The 22,638-nt window shown below is 38.6% G+C and overlaps 1 protein-coding gene across 5 annotated transcripts; it reads left to right on the forward strand.

Annotated features, from left to right (window-relative positions):
• Positions 1 to 315: 315 nt before the first annotated feature.
• LOC121326208 (xaa-Pro aminopeptidase 1-like) lies at positions 316 to 12,915 on the forward strand. 5 transcript variants are annotated; one of them, XM_041269426.1, is made up of 21 exons: positions 316 to 470; positions 2,993 to 3,071; positions 3,582 to 3,706; positions 4,792 to 4,855; positions 5,336 to 5,440; positions 5,655 to 5,747; positions 6,041 to 6,184; positions 6,507 to 6,602; positions 7,118 to 7,199; positions 8,948 to 9,158; positions 9,468 to 9,557; positions 9,662 to 9,712; positions 9,997 to 10,055; positions 10,148 to 10,225; positions 10,322 to 10,393; positions 10,661 to 10,721; positions 10,910 to 10,979; positions 11,445 to 11,618; positions 11,988 to 12,064; positions 12,201 to 12,299; positions 12,622 to 12,915. In XM_041269426.1, exons 3-21 carry the CDS (start codon positions 3,590 to 3,592, stop codon positions 12,739 to 12,741), a joined length of 1,863 nt encoding a protein of 620 aa, XP_041125360.1. In that variant the 5' UTR covers positions 316 to 470; positions 2,993 to 3,071; positions 3,582 to 3,589; the 3' UTR covers positions 12,742 to 12,915. The 5 variants fall into 5 exon arrangements, with proteins under 5 accessions (XP_041125360.1, XP_041125361.1, XP_041125364.1 ...); XM_041269427.1 differs by having other exon boundaries at positions 316 to 423; XM_041269430.1 differs by lacking the exon at positions 12,201 to 12,299.
• The last annotated feature ends 9,723 nt before the right edge of the window (positions 12,916 to 22,638 follow it).

Below are 22,638 nucleotides of genomic sequence, written 5' to 3' on the forward strand. Positions count from 1 at the left end.
ACCATACACCACACGTGGTTCAAAAAAAGATTGCATATTTAAAATGCTAGATAAACAGCATAAATTCACGTATGAACTAGGTCAACGAATCCTCAAGTGGTCTCATAAACTGTAATTTTCCAGTTCTACTTACTGCATTGTTACAGGTAAATATATCAAACAATTACATTACGTCCTGTGTGTTTTGATCAAGGTGTTGCATTGTGTCCGGATCTGCACACCAGTAGTACAGGTGATGGAAGTCTGAGGACCGCCCCTCAGTTGCTTCGTTTGTTTTGATTGGTTGCCTGTTTGACACATGGGAAATACGTCATCGGGAAATGGCTGCTTCCAGAAGCAGTTGTTAACACAGGGAGCTACAGCAATTCAAGAAAAAAAAAACCAAAACAAAAAAACAAACACAAAAACAAAGCGGGAAAACAGGTAGAAGCGCTGCATTTTACTGAACGCAATCGTATAAGAATAACTGTGTAAGTCCTTGTAAAGGAAGCTGTTGATGCATGTATAATAGTCCGAGTACACATGTCTGCACGGTTGTATTACCACCGCAGTACAGTAGATGTGTGCTGGTGAGTGTGCCGATGATGTTTCCATCAAAAAACAAACAAAACAAAACATAACCTAAAATATTGCACACCTTTTTTTGGTTTTAGTTTTCTTTATGACACAAAACGTTGTGTAATAGGATGTAATAGAAGTCATTTCTTGATTGTTTCTCAGCAGAGTCAGTAGCAGTCTTCAAAGCTTATGATACCGTTGCATTTCAACATATTGCGCAATCTTACGTATATCCCTACATATACTATGGTGTAGTTCAAAAGTGGCCTGGTAGCTTTTTCACTCACCAGTAAAGTTTAGTGTCTACCGTTTGCAGACAGGTTTCAGGGCGAGGCTTGGGGGCTACTTCACTGTTGTGAAACATTCCATATTATATATGTAGGTCATAATTATATATATAATTTCCATGAAGAGATTCTCTTGTCAGGAGCCTTAACTGTAATTATGTGCCCGGATAGATTAAAATCATATCTAGGATGGTATGAAAGAATACTACTAACCAAACTAATTTTGAGTGCCTTTATTCAATTGAGCCAGTAAAATAATGCTATAAATGTCTGGAAACTGACGTGTAGACGCTTAAACTTTATCAATGAGTGAAAAAGCTACCAGGCCAGTTTTGACCTACACCTTGTGTAAAGCCTTTGGAAGCTTTCATTATCCAGTGCATGGTTACATTCAGTTTAGTGCTACCGCGCCAGAGTTGCAGTACTACTTGTAGTGTGAGGAGATCCCAGCGCAGTATAACTTAGCACTGTCAGCAATATCATGTTCAGTCAAGCTCCCAGGAATAGGTGATACAGTATATATTTTGAGATTTAATTGAAATATGGGCTTATTAGGTTGATTTAGATAAAATAGCAAAATAACAATAATCACACATAGCACTGCAGATAAGGCTTTGGGTCTGGGAGTAACTTGCCCACGAATTTTAATACTGAGAGTAAAATGTATTTTCAGGGGGTAAAATGCAACATTACATTGAAGTCCAGAGCAATCTCGGTGCATAGTGTACAATCATTAATGGTAATGGGATAGGCTTTAAAAAAGAGGCTTCAGTGTAATTTTGCCGTAAAAGTGGAACTAATGTACAAAAACTTAAAATAAAATCAGAGACAACAGCTATTCTTATTCACTTTATTGACCACAGCCAATATGACTTTGAAGATAAGCACAGAAACTGGTCATATATATATATATATATATATATATATATATATATATATATATATATATATATATATATATATATGAAGATAAGCACAGAAACAGAGCTTCTGTTTGAACATTAAATTCTTAAAACTCAGTGAACATGTTAAAAGTTGAGTATAAAGCCATACAGATACATACACTAAGGAAATGCATTAATAAGTTAGAAAACGGCTTGTTTAATATTTTAAGCACCTTTTTTTAGTGGTTCCATCTGACGGTGGTTCCAGTTGGATTTATAGTTGGGCTGGTGTGTTTACCTTTCAACATTTGTAGCTTTGAGACAACAAGGCTAGCCAGAGATTGGATAATGGTTTTTATTGGGTTGGTTTTTCTTATAACCAGTTTCCTATTAACTGAAGACATTGTATTCTGGGAGATGTAGTTTTTAGTGGAAGTTTTAGGGGAGGCGGCAGGGGAGTCAGACAAGCTGTGCTGCAAAATTGCTATATGTATTTTTAAGCATTACATTTAAGTTGAGTGCATATTTGGGATTTATTTAAAGCTTATCTTGACTGCTGTGTGTGTGTACAGAAGTACCTACTGATGATATATAGCTAGTAACCTATTCTATCACATTAAGCATACAAAATTACAAAGCTTTATAAATTTATATGCTAAAACTTTAACACCTACAGTTAAGGCAATGAAATACTGTAATTAAACGTACCATAGACCATACTTTGAAAATCAAAGAATACAATTCAGTACATACTTTGATACCTGCTGTTAAGGCATTGTAATAACGTCCAAATTGAAATTATAAAATAAAAGTTCTTAGCTGCTTAGGATCTCCAGCCTTTACTAACGAAGTAGAAGACAAATCAAGAATGAGGTGACTGTTTTAATTTGCGTAACTGCAACATTTAAAAGCACACAGTGCTCCATCTAAGGTTTGGTGGTCTGAATAATTATGTAACTTTCGTTTGCCTCAGTCTGCGGGTCATTTTTTTGGCAGCTAAATTTCATAGCCGAAGCAGAAGCTGTGTGTGTAATACACCACACGTAATTCATCATGTGATTATAGGTGTGTGGCTGATTAAACAGTACGGCAGATCAAAGATTGGATAATTGACTCTCTATATATATATATATATATATATATATATATATATATATATATATATATATATATATATCTTTCTGCATGGCTGAATTGTATTGTATTCATTTTTATACACTGCAGTTATACCTGTTAAATGTCACTTTAAACCCTTTCCTGCAGGGTAACACCCCCATTCCTCCCAGAACATTTTAAGGAAGAGACAGCATTTCTGTTCTTCACAGCGTGCGGCTACACTTAGGTAGGCTATGTGCCAGTTGACGACCAGCACATTAATACACTGTGCCATCCTGTACTATACATCAGGTTTCACACTTTGTGATGGCACCATGGATTGAGTGAAATTCCATTAGTTGTCTTTAACAGAATCATAGTTGCCTGTGAGGAAAAATGCTGACTCAGTTTGCAAACAAGAGCACCCTTAGACTATGAGACGGAAGGTCAGGGCGCACCCTTTAAAGCCTGTGAATCCATTTATTTTACCATCTGCAATAGGGAATGGAAGATCAAGATAAATAATTTTTGCACCTCTTTTTGAAATCATAATTATGATTGCTGTTATATATGGTGTTTAAAACACTGCACTTGATGTTGATTCACAAATAGGACTACTTATTTACTCTTAAGTCACAATTTCAGGTTTACTATCCTAGTGTTGTTGATACAGTGGGGGTTCACTGTACTCCTAAGGGAAACATATTAGAAAATTCAATAATTTTCTTTGAATTCACTTGAAATTGCATTCATGCAGGTGAAAGAATGCCTCCCAAGATCACCACTGAGCTGCTTCGGCAGTTGCGCCAAGCAATGAAAAACAGCAAGTATATCTCGGAGCCCATACAGGCTTACATTGTGCCATCAGGGGATGCACACCAGGTACTGTAGCTGCTGTAGCTGTTTCCATATTTACCTTGTCTGTTAGAAATCTGTTGAATTAAGCAGATCGATTTTGTGTGAGCATGTTTCATTCATGTAAAGATTAATTTATTAAGGTACTGTATGCAGAAGACAACAACAACAAAAATTACAATGAGAAAAAAAGCCAAACATTTTTTGCATAACAACACCCTGCAAAGTTTACAAGAAACACATTGCGTTACCTTTTCTGTGTCCTGTGCTGTCGATGTTGCAGCGTTCATGTGTAAAAAATAAAAATATACTATTTAAAAATTTCAATTACACACCATGGGACATAAATCAACTGGCCAATACGTTCCTCAGGAAAAAAATCTAATGTCTTCTAAGAATCGCAGTGCATCCAGATCACGCTCCCTCCAGCAACAATGCTGGTTTTCTGTTCCCACAATACGCTACTAATTTCAGTCAGAGCACCAACTTTGTTGCACGAAGGAGCACTGGATACATTGGGGTGTTTAGAAGAAACATCTCTTGAGTTGAATTAAAAAATGGTTCCATTGTTTTAATTGCCTATTATATATGAATAAAAAAGTATCAAAACTATGTTGAAAAAAAACGTTCTGCGATATGGACAACCTCAAATGCAGAAAAAGAAAGTAATACGCTGCTTCTAAACATCGCAGCAGGTTCTGTAATGCTTTTTATAATGAGGCATAAGAGGTAATTCAGCTATAGAAGAGAGGTGAGTTCTAGCTGTAAGCCTTTATAATTAAGCAAGTTTGAATGCAGCAGAAATTAGTGTTTAAAACCCTTTTCAAAACACCAGTTAGTCTTGTGGAAACTGAAGGTGGATTTATAAAGCTGAAGAATGAGTTTATTGCAGGGACATTCTCTGATTAATACAGAATACAGTGCAATCTGTTTTCCAGATATGAGCATGCCTGACCTTTACCTTAATGAGAAGAGCAGTGGTACTTATCTGTGTGTATCTACTTATTTGTCCTCCTACTGAAAGAGGAAGTGGCTAATCAGTGTGCTTGTCATGGGCTGCCTTGGTCTTACTTCTCCTAATTAGTGTTTTCTCTCCCTCCTCTGTTTTCCAGAGTGAATACATAGCACCGTGTGACTGCAGACGGGAGTTTATCTCTGGATTTAATGGCTCTGCAGGTACTGGAGCTGGCAGAGCTGTTAACCCTTCATTGATGAGAAATGTATCTCGGATTCCCTCCTTTGTTTATTTTATATTATGTTCTTATTATGCTGAGAAGATGGCCTGAGTGGATTTTATTTTCTCTCGAAGCATTCAGTGTTAATTATTAAAAAAAACAAAAAGATTATAATTTGAACAAAACAGATTGCTGTGATACCTTTAACAGAAAAAAGTCTGATTGTTTGCAGTGGCAAGTGCCTTGTTCAGTAGCTGATATTCTGGTTTAAAATGCGTTTTAGAGAGAAGATATTTAACACAAAACAGGAAGCCCAAGGACGGGGATCAGATCACTTATGGTGCAGACAGAACGACGTCTGATTGAGATACTTTACATTGATTGACAGTTATTCATAGCTAATATTTGTCATGGTGAGATCAAGTGGTCTGACCTATAGTTCTTATGCCTGAATCAAATAAGCTGTAATATTTCTTTGCAGGCACTGCTATTATCACAGAGAAGCATGCAGCAATATGGACAGATGGGCGCTATTTTCTGCAGGCGGCCCAGCAGATGGACAAAAACTGGACTCTCATGAAGATGGGTAATTTTTTTTGTTTGTTTGTTTTAAAATCTCAGCAGGATCTATGGGCTCAAGCAGATTTGTTTTTTCTTCTAGTCACAATAGTTCACATTGCCCTGGGTTCATATTTTGTCTTTGTTGAATAGTTTCCAGTTGGATATCATTCAGAGTGTTCTTCTATTAAAGCGTCATTGTTATTCTCTAATCAAGGTTAGATGTGGTATTTTTTGTGCAGGTTTAAAGGAAACTCCTTCCCAGGAAGATTGGCTGCTAAGTGTTCTTCCTGAGGGTTCAAAGGTTGGAGTTGATCCCTGGATCATACCTGCAGGTCAGTAAAAGATGGGTCAAATAATACAACACTAGCACCAGACTCTTTCCACTGGAAGTGACACCTTTGATAGATTCTAGTAAACGAGTGCAGAAGAAGAAACAATAGCAATATCTTTTGTTTTGTAGAATTACTTATTTTTGACTGATTAAAAGCTAATGCATCTAATATGTTTCCATTTTTTAACCAACCCATTAAGTACCAAATACATTTCTTTGAAATAAAGTGACCACTGTGGCAGTTCTAATGTTAAACATAGTTTTTTTTTAATTTTTTTTATTTTTGTATTGCAGATCAGTGGAAGCACATGTCTAAAGCCCTGACCAGTGCTGGGCACTCTCTTGTCCCTGTTCAAGAAAACCTAATTGATCCATTTTGGACGGATCGATCAGCCCGACCCAGTTCACCCTTAATAGTTCTGGGACTGAATTACACAGGTGAATATAACCTGCTCATGTTTGATAAATATGTGACATCCCTATTTTGTGGGAATTGTTGAGTCTTAACAAACACAAATCAAAACAACAACGCAGCAACTGAAAAATAAAAGAAGTAAAATGTATGCAAACATACACAGATGTACAATATAGTCAGTGTATACATACATATATAGTCACATACAGATCTTTCAGTTAATGCAGTGGAAAGTACTGTGAAATGTTTGACTGTTCTAGTCCACGATATCAGCCTGTTTTAAGACACACTTCAATACACAGAGGAAATATAAAGTGGTGGGAAAATGAACTGTTTTCTTTTTAGGCATGACTTGGCAGGATAAGATCACATCGTTACGGACAAAGATGGCTGACAGAAAGATCACCTGGTTTGTTATCACAGCGTTGGATGAAATCGCATGTAAGTAAGAAGGGCTGCATGGCATAAGAACTACAGTGTGTGACAAGGAGAGGTGGAGGATGAGGAGTTGTATTATATAAAAGATCAAGAAGAAAGTATGTTAAGGGAAAGATCTTTTGAGATTAAAGGTGATAGGATTTTAGAGATCAACAACACTTAGACTTGAGTAAAACAATATAGTGCATGCAATATTCTATACTGCTCATGCTGCACTCCGAGAAGCTCTGAACTGCTTGTTAATTAGTCCTCTAAGGTTGTCTGTTCATGCTTGGTTAGTTAGTTATTGTATCCTTTGATTGGAAAGAGGCATTTTTTGAATACAAAATGTGTATATCTTAGTAATTTGAAGATGTTTATAGAGAGAAGCCCTTTGCATGTACATGCTGTTTCCCAAAATGTCCCTGTCTTCAAGCTGGATAGTTGAGCTTTAAGGGGAAATTTGGCCCAGGTTAAAGTCCCTCACTTTTTTAACAGCTGCATATACTGGAATATTGTGTTTGTTTTCTTTTTTGTAGGGCTTTTTAATCTCCGTGGCGCAGATATTGAGTATAACCCAGTGTTCTTTGCCTATTCCATAATTGGGAGAAGCACCATCAGGTAGGTAGTTGGTGCTAGTGTTTTTGCTTTTACATAAATCATTAGTTTTGACTGTATGCACATCTATAGCTTCCTCATTATTTAGTTGTAAAAAGATGTAGTGTGTGTGTGTGTCTGTCCATATATATATATATATATATATATATATATATATATATATATATATATATATATATATATATATATATAATGTATACATGGACCCCTTATGTTTACCTTTTCACATGTCGATTTTATACAACAAGAATAAAGCTTCTAGTCTGTGTTTTGCATGGAAGAATGCTCTGTTTGTGTTCCCTGGAGAAAATAAATTCTTTAAAATCATAACACAAGGCTGATAGATGTCCCACATAGCCCACTGGGTAGTGAGGACACTCTTCCATCACATTTAGTAAGAAGTCGTTGGTGGCTGAAAACAATTTCAGGTTAAAACACAAGGCTGCAGTAATGATCCATAGAATTTTGCCTTCATGACATTCATTGGCTAACATTTGATTACAGTCAGTTCTTCTTTGTAAGAAGCTGCTGTGCTAACTGAAGCTGTTTGGGTTGTGTGGGTGATTCACCTGAAGCTGTTTGGGTTGTGGGGGTGATTCACCTGAAGCTGTTTTGGGGTTGTGTGGGTGATTCACCTGAAGCTGTTTGGGTTGTGTGGGTGATTTACCTGAAGCTGTTTGGGTTGTGTGAGTGATTTACCTGAAGCTGTTTGGGTTGTGTGGGTGATTCACCTGAAGCTGTTTGGGTTGTGTGGGTGATTTACTTGAAGCTGTTTGGGTTGTGTGGGTGATTTACCTGAAGCTGTTTGGGTTGTGTGAGTGATTTACCTGAAGCTGTTTGGGTTGTGTGAGTGATTTACCTGAAGCTGTTTGGGTTGTGTGAGTGATTCACCTGAAGCTGTTTGGATTGTGTGTGTGATTCACCTGAAGCTGTTTGGGTTGTGTGGGTGATTCACCTGAAGCTGTTTGGGTTGTGTGGGTGATTCACCTGAAGCTGTTTGGGTGTTGTGTGGGTGATTTACCTGAAGCTGTTTGGGTTGTGTGAGTGATTCACCTGAAGATGTTTGGGTTGTGTGAGTGATTTACCTGAAGCTGTTTGGGTTGTGTGGGTGATTTATTGTTCAACATTCACTGAAGGGTTCAGGCTTCAATGCTTGTAACATTGGAGAAATCACCAGTATTGCACTACTGGCATGGCCAAGGCTTCTGTGTATTCGGTTAGATACTTGTCTGAAGACTGACTAATCGGCCAGATATTCTATTATAATAATGCCCTTTTCACAGAATACCTCAAAGCCTTATTGTGGATAACTTACACCACTGTCAATGTGTCGTGACATCTTCCAACAACAAAAAAATATTCTTTTAAAACCATGCAGTTCAACCACCGATCATGACGTTGGATTATATGTTCTAAATTTCAGTTTATATGTTCTGATTATATGTTCTAAAAATCTGTATTTCGTAAGAGAATTGTCTTTTTATTGAAGCTAATTCTTCTAGTCTAGGGGAATCTTCACTAAGCATACTGTAATTTTACAAATAATATTTGCAGTGTATTTTGGGGTATAAAATAAAAAGGCCAGTCCTTTTTAACTTTCTGTGAAGTCAAGTCAAGGAGTTGCTGGGTTGCATGGTGTTACACATAGTTGAAAGGGTTAAAGCCAGATGAGCTGCTCTTTCTCGTGATTTTTTCACTTCCATCAGCAGTGAAATAAAGTGTGTAATTATCGGTGCTTTCCGCTTTCACAGGCTTTTCATAAATGGAGACCGTATGGCTGATCCAGCTGTGAAGGAACATCTGCAGTTAAACGCCTCACCTAAGCCTGAGTTTAAAGTCCAGGTTCTCCCATACGAATCAATCTTGACAGAGCTGCAGGGCATCTGTGGTGGGCTTGGTCCGAAGGAGAAAGTGTGGATCAGTGACAAAGCCAGCTTTGCGCTGACAGAGACCATTCCAAAGGTGTGCAGAACCACAGAATAAATTCAAGAACAATTCAGCCATGTTTCAAATGGTCAAGTCCACTGAAAGCATGTGATCTATATCAGTTGCATGCTCACTTTAAATAAATAAATAAATAAATAAATAAATAATTCGAGCCACTACGTTCCATATGATGGACAAGCACGCGCTTAATGTGGGCGTGGTCTCGGAATCTCTCATGTTGTTTGCCTGATGACAAAGCTTTGATGTTTAGTGAGTTGACTTTTCAAGAGCTAACTAAACAGGTGCCTCTCATTATAAAATCTGATTTAAGTTTCTACCCTTTAGATCCACAGATCCCCAACTCCATCCACACCCATATGCCTCGCAAAGGCAGTGAAGAACGCCACTGAAATTGAAGGCATGAGGAGGGCACATGTGAGTAAGACCAGGCAGAATCCAGCTCACGCTTAGCAGTATTCAATATTAAAGAAGTGACTATGCAGGTGCAAATGTAATGTCTCTATTCTTGTCATTTTTAGATCAAAGATGCGGTTGCGCTCTGTGAACTGTTTGCATGGTTAGATAAAGAGGTATGTTTGTTTATTTATCCATTAGGAATGAGATGAGTTTTATGTTTTTTGATAGGCCCACAACACTAATGCATCATTCCTCCCATTTCCGTACCCCTTCTTTAGGGGAACACATTGTCCAGCGTAGTAACTGCCTGCAGCTCCTTTTATTTACCTGGCCATGTGAAACATTGGGGGCGCCACCTGTGGCAAAATTGGCTAGCTGTTCATTCAAGAGATCAATGCATTTGCTGATGGTAGCTTTAGCTAAAGTAGTCAACCATCTTTTCATTTTTTCTTCCAAGATCCCAAAGGGCACAGTGACAGAAATATCAAGTGCTGACAAAGCTGAAGAACTTCGCCGGTGAGTCCGAAACCACCATCAGATTATTCCCCCCCCCCAGGGTATTTTTAGGGTAAAAGGAAACTCTTACATTAACTCATACATTTTTTCAGTCAACAGAAAGACTTTGTGGACTTGAGTTTTCCCACAATTTCTGCCGTTGGACCGAATGGTGCTATCATTCATTACAGGTAGCAAAACAATTAGATAAGTGTATGTTGCAATTGAATATGGTGTTGGGTACAGCTGTACTGTATAATGGGCACTGCTGTGCTTTCTTTCCTTAGTCCACTTCCAGAAACCAACCGGACCCTTAGCCTCAATGAACTGTACCTGATAGATTCCGGAGCTCAGTTCAAGTAAGTGTATTGACAAGCCTGATTTAGGGGGGGCTAGATTATTTTTAATTACTTGGATATTTTTTTTTAGATTTATCGGTACATATTTGTAATGCTTGTAACTAACCAGATTGCAAGAAAAAACATTTTGATAAAATAAATATGCGTCCAACTTTAAATATGTTGTATTAATTGGATAAAATACCTAGCATTGAACTGCACACTAATATTTAAACATCTAACCCTTTTAAATTCAGTCATGTTTATACAAGCTGCTTCGTTTCACAGGGATGGAACAACTGATGTAACCCGGACAATTCATTTTGGCACCCCTACAGCTTATGAAAAGGTACAATGTGGAGCCTAGCACCTTGAGATCTGTTTGCAGAAATACCTCAAGTCATTTTATGGCACGCTTGTGGTATAATAATAATTAAAAAAAGCATTAGCTTTGGAACTGTGTGTTCAGATATGATTTTGGAAGTTTCTCTTTTTGTTGATGACTTTACTAACCAGTTTATTCTGTATACTTCCTAGGAATGCTTCACCTATGTCCTGAAAGGCCACATAGCTGTAAGCGCTGCAGTTTTTCCCAATGGAACCAAAGGTACTTGTCCCGAGAGAGCTACTGGGCTAAATGTGTGTTATGAGGGGAAGTTGCCACTTATAGCCAAACACGCTGTGCAAGTTGTAATCAGATCCTTAATTGGATTCGATGTATTACAGTTACAAATGATTTATCCAATGTTACCCTATTGTTACTGATAAATGTGACTGGGGAACAAGAGGTCAGAGAAAGGTGAATTGCTTGCTGAGCGTTGTGTTGAACCAAGTTGTTCAGATCCCCTGTTATTTTCCCTTACTTTACACTTCTAGTTTGGTACTTCTCAGATCCAGGTGCAAATGATTTTGGCCCAGGTTTAGGCTGGTTCAAGCGAAAACAGACCATTCTGATTCCAGGCTAGCATGTCAGAGGTACAGTAACTTCACACAATGTATTTGTAAGGGATGTTGCGTGCTGATGTGCAGCACTTTGACTGTAGGTTGATTCTCTCTGCTCTGTGATCTGTAGGGCACCTTCTGGACTCATTTGCCCGCTCTGCTCTCTGGGAGTCTGGTCTCGATTACCTTCATGGGACGGGACATGGAGTAGGGTGCTTTCTGAATGTCCACGAGGGCCCCTGTGGAATCAGCTACAAAACCTTTGCTGACGAACCTCTTGAGGCAGGGATGATAGTCAGCGATGGTAAACTGTTTTAATTTCTGTTCATTTATTATTTTAACTTTAAAATGTTACTGTACACGTTCACAGCTAGTTTCTACGATTTGTTTGGATCCCCTTTTATCCTTTTGGGTTGACTGCTTTTCTGGGTAGGATAGAATGTAATGTTACATTTCTGCTGCAAATTGATTTGTTCAAGCACCTGAAACCAGTGCTGTTAAACCCCCTAGCAGCATTAGAACCAGTATTGTGACTCAGGGATTTGAACTGCACAAAAGGTCTTTACCAGCCCTATCCATGGGTCATACTGCTTATGAAATACCATGATTATATCATATATCATCATATATAGAGCAGTACAAAAAAAGTGTTTTTTCTTTTTTTTCTTTTTAGAACCTGGATTTTATGAGGATGGATCTTTTGGAATTCGAATTGAAAATGTTGTACTTGTGGTTCCTGCCAAACCGAAGGTGAGTTTACTGGCTTTTTTTTTCTGGTTCTTGAGTGTTTTAAACCAAGCAAGGTAGAATCAGCATTACCAAGTCACAGTTTACCTTGAGCTCGATAAAAGCACTGATTACTCTGCGTTTTTTTTTTTACGTTTAGTACAACTACAGGAACCGAGGCAGTCTGACTTTTGAACCACTTACTCTTGTCCCCATTCAAGTAAAAATGATGAATACTGACATGTTAACGCAAAAGGAGGTAAGAACAAATTCACCACACATAGCGTTCATATGACATACACTGGCACCTGATAACTTGCTTGTATGTTGCAAATGTATAATGTGCTGTTCTGGACAGTACTGTACAAAGTCCCCTCACCTGCACATGTTCTTTGTTTACTGATTAGTGACGTTATCCTAACCCCTCAATACCTTGTACCAGCCTGTAATGGACTCCAAGACATTTTATTATCCTATATGCTTTGTTTCGTTGAAGGTCTTTGACATTAATCTTGCACCGGAGGTGAAAACACAACGCATTGCTGTTTTTTCTTGACGATGCACCTTGTTGTTTTGTGCAGAGAGACTGGGTGAATGAGTACCACAAGCAGTGCAGAGAGGTGGTCGGGGCTGAGCTGGAGAGGCAAGGTCGGCATGCTGCTCTTCAGTGGCTAATCAGGGAAACTCAGCCCATTGCATAACTGCACTGCTCGATTTAACAGTCTAATCAGCAGCGAATGGAACAAGAAGATCCTTATCTCATCATTTATCTTCAGAAAAAAAGTGACAGTTTCAAAATCTTGTGGCTAAAGTCTCCACAATTGTTTGCTTATTTTATAAAAAAATGCATACAGATTAATACAGTTGACATAATAATAAATAATGTTTAAAATATAATGTTTTGATTCCCATGTCTTTAAAAAAAAAAAAAAAAAAAAGTTTGTTTTTATTAGTAATTGACATTATAAAATATAGATGTTGGGTTGTGATTTAAGATCAGAAAAAAAACTGTTATTTGCAACATAGGCAAATACAAATTTAAACATATGTAGATTTTCAAGTATAGTAATTCTAAAAGGAGTTCCCTGATTAAATTGTTCACAGAGCTCAGAGCCTCTTACTACACTCAGTTTAAGAGACCCTCAGGAAGAACAGTTACATCAGTGCTGTTTTCTATAAAACCAATCGTAGAGACTCTGAGCTCAAATCAGAAAGATGTATTTGCTTTAAACACCGAGTTGCAGAGGCTCTTGGATCAGGGATTGGGGGCCTTTCCATTACTCCCATTCTGCATTGTTAAGAGAATCTAGGAGTGTATAATATGGATTTTTTAAACATTGTTTAAGGGTAGTGACATTGTGAATATATTATTGGATATCCCTCTGTAACCTTAGCATGACCCTTTTGCAAATGGGCACACCAATTTCTCTCTGGACAGGACTGTTGTGGCCCCACGGGTATGGTACAGAGTGCATGTTGCATACACCTAATCTCAATGTCCTTTACATGTGTGCTGGGTCTTGTGATCTTTCACATGAGCAATGGGCAAACCTCTTTGGAACTTTGCCAAGGTTCCTTCCTGGTTTAACCGTGCAGGCTTGAAAAAAAAAAAATCAATTTTCAGACAAACCAGATTCACAATGAATTAGGTTAAAATATTAGTCCTGTTTAATTAAGTGACAGCTGGAGAAAAACATTCTATTTAGCACCCTCAAAAAGGGAGTGCATACCAAGATGGGTAATTAAATGTAGCAAACAAAAACGGAACACATATAACACAATCTACCTGTCATTTAGTAACAACTACTGTATTCATCATTTTAAAATATTTACAGTAGGTTGTATTTTTGTCTAATAAACACATTCTGAAGTTATAATTGATCAGTAGCTCAACCCCCACCCTTTTTTTTTTTTTTTTTTAAGCTTGGTTTTAAAAGTGTTAAATTCATTGCTAGTCAACGGTGTTGAATTGAAGGGACTGGAAACTCCTAATGTTACAGAGATGTAAGCTTCCCCACACTTCCCTTTTTAGAGCTGCATGTAAAATGTGGATGAGTCCTGGATAACACCTCCCAGCTGTTCAGTATCACTGAGTTTATCACTGTAACATCATATCCTGAAATGGGATCTGATCTTCCTCCAGCATCACACTGCTATCCTCCTCAGCGACTGCAATGGGGTTGCTGTAGATGAAGTAAATCTGTGTATTGTCCTTGTAAGTATCCTGCTTTCTCATTAAGGGTAATGGATTGTGAAAGCTGTGGGTCCTCTTCACCCCTTTGATATGCATCGGGATCTGTCCTTTCTCATGGGCGACAGTGTTCTCATACACCCTGGCCTGCCTGAATTGCCTGTGAAGTGATGATGAAGAACTTAATCAAATGCATTCTGCATTCATGTGTACAGTGTTTTGGAAGAAAAATAAATCTATTCAGCTCCTTAATGAAATGTCTCCAAAGGACTGGGTGACATCAAAGAGAATGCAAAGTATGTATAGGGATCACACGGTGAATGAGTAGATGAGCTGGATCAGGGATCACATGGTGAGTAAGTAGCTGAGCTGGATCAGGGATCACACAGTGAATGAGTAGCTGAGCTGGATCAGGGATCACACGGTGAATGAGTAGATGAGCTGGATCAGGGATCACAGTGAGTGAGTAGCTGAGCTGGATCAGGGATCACACGATGAGTGAGTAGCTGAGCTGGATCAGGGATCACAGTGAGTGAGTAGGTGAGCTGGGTCAGGGATCACACAGTGAGTGAGTAGGTGAGCTGGATCAGGAATCACACAGTGAGTGAGTAGCTGAGCTGGATCAGGGATCACACAGTGAGCAAGTAGATGAGCTGGATCAGGGATCACACAGTGAGTGAGTAGATGAACTGGATCAGGGATCACACAGTGAGTGAGTAGATGAGCTGGATCAGGGATCACACAGTGAATGAGTAGATGAGCTGGATCAGGGATCACAGTGAGTGAGTAGCTAAGCTGGATCATGGATCACACAGTGAGTGAGTAGCTGAGCTTGATCAGGGATCACACAGTGAGTGAGTAGATGAGCTGGATCAGGGATCACACAGTGAATGAGTAGATGAGCTGGATCAGGGATCACAGTGAGTGAGTAGCTGAGCTGGATCAGGGATCACAGTGAGTGAGTAGCTGAGCTGGATCGGGGATCACACGGTGAGTGAGTAGCTGTGCTGGATCAGGGATCACAGTGAGTGAGTAGGTGAGCTGGGTCAGGGATCACACAGTGAGTGAGTAGATGAGCTAGATCAGGGATCACACGGTGAGTGAGTAGCTGAGCTGGATCAGGGATCACACAGTGAATGAGTAGCTGAGCTGGATCAGGGATCACACAGTGAATGAGTAGATGAGCTGGATCAGGGATCACAGTGAGTGAGTAGCTGAGCTGGATCAGGGATCACACAGTGAATGAGTAGATGAGCTGGATCAGGGATCACACAGTGAATGAGTAGATGAGCTGGATCAGGGATCACAGTGAGTGAGTAGCTGAGCTGCATCAGGGATCACAGTGAGTGAGTAGCTGAGCTGGATCAGGGATCACAGTGAGTGAGTAGCTGAGCTGGATCAGGGATCACACGGTGAGTGAGTAGCTGAGCTGGATCAGGGATCACAGTGAGTGAGTAGGTGAGCTGGGTCAGGGATCACACAGTGAGTGAGTAGGTGAGCTGGATCAGGGATCACAGTGAGTGAGTAGGTGAGTTGGATCAGGGATCACACAGTGAATGAGTAGATGAGCTGGATCAGGGATCACACAGTGAGTGAGTAGATGAGCTGGATCAGGGATCACACAGTGAGTGAGTAGATGAGCTGGATCAGGGATCACACAGTGAGTGAGTAGCTGAGCTGGATCAGGGCTCACATTGAGTGAGTAGATGAGCTGGGTCAGGGGTCACACGGTGAGTGAGTAGATTAGCTGGGTCAGGGATCACACGGTGAGTGAGTAGCTGAGCTGGATCAGGGATCACACAGTGAGTGAGTAGCTGAGGTGGCAGATGTAATTGTCTGACCAAGGAATGAAGCAGATAACTAAGGCTTAAGACAACATTTCCAGTAATTTTTCACTGTAAATGTATTAATGAACACAGTTTAATAAACTGGATCTCACCTCCTTCTGTTGTGGTAGGAAATGCTGCAGAATATACCAGTAATGGTCAGGATACACAGGGCTAAAGAGATAATCACGACGTTAAAGACTTTAAACTCTGAAAAGAAAGAAATGACACATACAGTGTATCAGTAACTGTGTAGAAAATTACATTTCAAACACATTAATAGATTTAAATAGAAATAAGTGAGTGTAATTTCCATGGCATCAAAAGCCTGTAAGTACCTCTGTTTGTTTTCAAACACGCTATCTCTTGACAAAGGCATGGTAAACATACTAAAAACATTGGGAAGTTGCAGTTGAATTGTTAACTTCTACTGCTCAATGTTTTGTGTTTGTACTGTCAAGGACTCAAGGTGCATTCATCTAGTAATGTAAGTGACCAGTTAAATGTGTTTTTATTCTTATACCAGGACTGGGATGAATATACAAATAAACAGCATTCCATTCACACTAAACAGCAATAATAATAATAATAATAATAATAATAATAATAATAATAATAATAATAATAATAATAATTTGAATTTGTATCAACAGTTAGCAGGAATAAGGAGTTATTGGTGCTATACTTCTGTAAGGTAGAAATGGAAAAAGCAGCATACTGTATGACAAAACATTCCTACTGTGTTCAGAGTGAGATGATTAGGAATATTAAAAATGTTTTATAATGTGTTTGACTTTGTACTCACCATTATGCCACCAGAGGGAAGCATTCTATTTTTGCTGATGGAACCAACACCACATATCTGGTCATGCCTATTTAATTTACTAGTACTAGTTAATGTTATGCAGTATATTGGCTATGGTCATAGCAACACTATTAGGGTTATTTTAACCTTTAGCCAGTCATAAACATGTAATATTGTGCGCAAATAAAACTGGAAACAATTACATATACCACCATTAACAATAATTAACTCACTGCAATGTCCTTTCAGTCCTGCATGGCATTTTCTAAAAGACTGCAGAGTACATAATACAAAACATTCTTTGCACATTATTTTACTGGACAAGCTCACTGTACTGTGCTGGGATTGGATTGTACAAGTAGAAATCCTTTATAAACGATGCACTTACCAATGGCAGCATCATTCAGCTCTCTGTTAGCTATCCCCAGGTCGGTGGTTTTGTTCAAATTTAAACCTCTTGCAGTAGCAGAGATGTTCCCGCTCATGGTGCCATTGAAATTATCCAAATGAATTCAAATAAATGTGAACCGAGTGGTTTCAATAGCATAGCCAATTGACTGAACTTACCCGCATATGTTGCCTAGGAAACTGCTTTCTTTTGTTGTTCGCATCCTTTCTTCTCTCTTGTCCTTGTTTACAGATTATTCATTGAATCTTTGGGGAGCGGTGCCAGTCAGCCACTTGGAATACTTATAACACTGGCAGGAATCAGTCCATATAAAGCAACCAGAATGTCTTGGCACACAGTACAAACTTCAAAACTTCTAAGGGACCAACAAACACTGCATTCTCAATTCTTTCATGGGTAATTTAACGCGTCTGAAACTTTTTGAACAATGAAGCAGACAAGTGATCATATAACCAATGAGGGGATTTTGTACAATAAATTTAAATTCAGACAAATGATAACGGTGGACATAATATAATAAAAAAAGAAATGTCGCTTTGCTTAGAGTTTCTATTAATCAACTGTATGACTCAAGCACCTACCCTGAACTCATGACCTTGCGGAGTTGTGGCCTGAAGATTAGTGTCTATTGTGATTCGCATACCTGCCAACAAGGACCTAGACTAAGACCACACAGCTGCAAGGATCTTTGATGACGCTGGCAGGTTGATCTACATATCTTCATAAATATAATTTTTACACTTGCATTAGGTGTACTGTATAATATACTGTAAAACAAGGACCAGTGCTTGCACATAAGGCAAAACACTATATAATTACAAAAAACCCTGATATGTAATAAATATGTTTCCTCTTATATTTATATTTACTATATTTACTTGTGTTTGCATTTGATCTCTCTTTAGTAGTAAAGCAGCATTTCCAACACATACAGTATGTCTCACACTCACACACACGTGCACACGCACACACACTCACGTGCACACATTGTAGGGCTTTGTTTTCAACACTTGGTAGTTTATATGTAGAGTAAACATCAGATAAGTTAAAATCACCTTTATTTATACACAACTTAACTATATACAGTATATTCAAAATCAACTCCTTCTTCTGAAAATCATGTCCGTACTGTACTGAATTATATTTGGGAGAAAGATTTAATTGAATTTGTTCTGAGTATTGGTATCTGGGTAGCTTCTCTAGAAACCTCTTCATCAAATTGCACTCTTTCATGTGAACAGCATATTGACTGTTTATACTTGAATCCCTGTCCAGTTTGACCTGACATACCCTCAGGCTTTCCCTGACCATATGCAGAACAGCAAGTACATCTGTTTGTTTGGTTTATCTGAACTCGTTCCAGAACAAGATGACAGTGCTGGAACCAAAGCATTCACTGGAGCCCTGTCCTCACAGTCTGTACCTGCAATATCACTCTTCCACCGGGGGGCAACTGCAAGACAACTTGGCCTGAAGCCCTGCACTGGGCCTGGAGAGAAAACCCAAGCTCCAGACGGATAGATATACAAATATAAACAACACTTTCTATAAAGACTATGTTTATTCTTTTTTTATTTTTTATAAGCAAGCATATATTTTATGCTGAGCTTCATCACACTTCAGAGAAAACATAATTTTATCGACAGAAAGTCGATTTTAGGACCAACATTAACAAAAACTATACTTTTTAATTTTTTTATTAAATATGACATTTAATGTTTTTATGAGGGGAAGACATTTATTTAGCTGCAGCTATACTTGCAAATTACTAATAACTTTACTAATATTAATTATTGAAGTTTGGACAAAACCTTTTGATGCAAGTTAACACTTTTCAGTCAGCTTTGTACTTAGTACTACACTAGGGGTCACAATTCAAGGACTTGCTTTATATTCACCTTGGATTAACACACGTACTGTAGAACTGTATTTGAAAAGCAATGGGAAGAATTCTATGTAACAGCAAGTATACCAGTTAAAATCATTTCAGAAGTTCTTAAATATTAAACTCATAGAATTACAACTAGCTGCCTCATGGTGGCAGTATTTGACTCTTGATTTAGGAATGCCTCTCCCAAAAAATGGAACGCCCACTAACTGGCAACAAAAGTGTTCTATTCAGTAGAGTATGATAAGGGGATATGAGCTTTACAGTACTGAGTTTGTCACCCCTGACTGCAGTTTATGGAAAACACAAACCTGATTGGAAGCAACAATAGAATTGCATAAGCAGAGCGGAGGAAGGTCCTAGAGGCAGCACTTATCTGAAATGTGTCATTTTTTATCAGGCCTTTAGTTATTCAGAAACGCAGTGTAGAGCGACGTCCTCTCCGCTGTGACATTAACCTGTGCCTGATCTGCTATTGCTTGACAAGCGCCAAATTGTACAGAACTCATCCTTTAAAAATAATGATCCTACCTAAGAGTTTTTTCATTGTCAGTGGAACCCATTGCTGCCTGGTTCTGTAGTCACACCTGCAAGTGGGTGTTGCTCTGCTCTCGTGTTATCGGAAAGCCGTTCCAGTAACACTTTGTGGAAATACTTGCAGAAATGAGATAAATGCACAGCATTATATTTTACATGTGTTACTAGAAGTTCAGTATAAAAATACATTGGTATATTGATTGTTGTTTAGAATCAAGGGCCCTGGAACTAGGGGTGCTGGAGGTGCGGCAGCCCCCCTCCCCCCGGCTTTGCATGCCTTCCATCATATACAGGGGTTACAGTTTTGGTCAATGGCTTTCAGCACCCCCACTTTAAAAATTGTTCCAGTGCCACTGTTTAGAATTGTATGTTTTAGTGGTGTTCCGGTACCTTCAGATTTAGGACTACACCCCTGTTCAAAACATGCTAGGAAATGTAATATTGGGATGTGCAGCTCCAATCAGCCCTGTTTTCTCGGCTTGATCATACAGACTATGCTTTATTATCCAGATGGAATCAGCCGAGGTATGATTTAATGGGAATGCATCAGCATGAGCCTTGGGACTACAAACAGTCTGTTAAGAAAGAAAAACCCTATCAAACCCAAATGGACAGGTACACAGGTTGCTGTGTTATATTTCAGTGTGCAGGTGGAAAGCCTGAATAATCAAGTTCTGTTGTAACAACATTAGGAGGTCAGATGCTCTCTTCAGGATGTACAACATGAGAGGCACAGAATTAGATTACTAAAGATTCTACTTTAACATCTCTTCAAATCGCTCCTCACATTTCATCCCGCAGCCTTGTACAATAATACATATTATGAAGCTGCAATAAGATGTCTATATCAGGGACCCACCTTTGACTCGTTTTTCTTTTCAATAAGCCTATAGGGCATCTAGTTGACTACTACAAACTGATCACTATTTCAATAAAACTCCAAACACAGTCATGTAAATTTAGAGCCCACTCTTTTGAGCAAACACGTATTTGTGTGGCCCTGTTTCAAATGTTCGTTATGACTAAATAAATAAATACAATGGCTGTTGGGCAATTTTGTTTTCTCAGTGGAAGGATACATAATACATTTTTATTTTTTTTACTTAAAAAAAGCGAGTATGTGTAATTATTAAAAAATAATTAAAAAATGTAGCCATTTTATAAGTGAAATAACCCACACCAGGGTGTGACAATTCTTACCCCACTTCCTGGGTGGTTGAAGGCACTTGTCTTATCACACACCTTGTTGTGGGATATTTCTTATTTAATTACTGAGAAATCAGCAGTTAACTGAAAAAAAAGAAAGTAAAGATTTTAAGTGGTAAATCTTGCCAACTATTGCTTTAAATGTTTGAAGTGTAAAATGATTTTAGTTTACAAAACAAAAACAAATAGTGCAACATTTGCTTGCAGTTAATTAAGAGCTGGCTGCTGCAAAGCTGTTATTTCAAACCAGTAAATCCTGTCAAAGCTATTGGAGATGCAGTTTAATAAAGATCAACTCATTTGCTCGAATAGCAATCAGGATTTGTTGAAAGGTGCAGCACCTCATATTATAGGTCATTTTTTTGGAGGCATAGCATGATTTCTGTTTGTGATATATGCCGGTCCAATTTAATATGCTCAGAAATGCATTTTCTGAGCTCCTTTGAGATTGCCTGTTAGATGGATATGGGAGAGTGGGTGTAGAGTGGATTAATCAGATCAAACATGTTGCCTTAACGATAACAAGAAGTGTCTGGTTCAAAATAGGCTATAGGTATTTCAGAGATAATTGGCTGTGCTGCCAGTGGAATAGACTCTTCAAATGTTACGCTCAAGTCAATGAGAGCTATGAGCCCTCGTAGCCTCAGCAACTCCCAATTAAATTTCCTTGTCTCTCTGCTGCTGTGAAATTAATGTATATTTTAAGAGACTTGGGGATCAAGCTTATTAAAATGTGGCTGCTGCAAATGTTCCAGAAAGCTACAGAGAATACTGTGGAAAGGCCGGTTCTGTTTCAGAGAAACTGATGGGAAGAAACCAGTCTTTTGTGATCCGAAAAGGTCTGGCCCACTACAGCAGGTTGTTGTGGGATTATTTGAGTAACACCAGGAGTCTCCTTTGAATTTGTGAGCTCTAAAAACATGCTACTACCTTAGAAATGGGCAATCCTGGATGACAATTTGAAACAATACTTCCCAGTCTCTGAGTTATTGTGATATACATTACAGGGCTGGGACACAAAGAACAAGGAAAACTGCAGCCATAACCCCTGTCACTCAGGTTTAAAAGACCAGCAGGGGCTACCAAGACTACTCTGATTAGACTAGACAAGCCTGAAAGGGTTAATTATTTGCAGGAGGATGAACAACCTTTCTTCAGACTGATAAAGCTCTCTTTTCTTTGACTAATCTTACATTAAAACTAATAACTAAGTATTCTAGGCTATAACATGATAGTCCATCACAGGGCACATACAGTAAATTTGTTCAGTTCCATTGTGTAACATCTCCTCATAATGTGAAGCCTGGTGTGTGTGCGTGTGTGTGTGTGTGCATGCACGTGTGCATGCTAATTGTTCCTAATAAAGTGGCCACAGCCTGTATTTTAATGCATTAATGCACAGCTGAGTCCCTCTGTGACAGAAGAGCTTTATTTAGTAAAGAGAAAGAGTAATTCCAGTCAGGTCACTAAAAACAAAGTCTGTGACTATTTCAATATTTGCATGGCCATTGTAATGCAAGTGACAGCTTTATGGAAAGGATTCACAATCTCAGGAGTGGCCCTGCATCCCAGCATCAGTCATGCTCCAGGCCTATCTTACAAACACAGAAATCGATTCTGAATATTTTATTGCTTTAATTAAGTCGCTCCGTGTCCAGCTGACAGGATTAATCAGGCACAGATATGTTTATTTCATTTTGGAAAATGTCTTTCCTTTATTTCTGCTTTGTACTGCA

The sequence above is a fragment of the Polyodon spathula genome, chromosome 13 (assembly GCF_017654505.1).
Source record: "Polyodon spathula isolate WHYD16114869_AA chromosome 13, ASM1765450v1, whole genome shotgun sequence".
Classification (NCBI taxonomy): Eukaryota; Metazoa; Chordata; class Actinopteri; order Acipenseriformes; family Polyodontidae; genus Polyodon; species Polyodon spathula.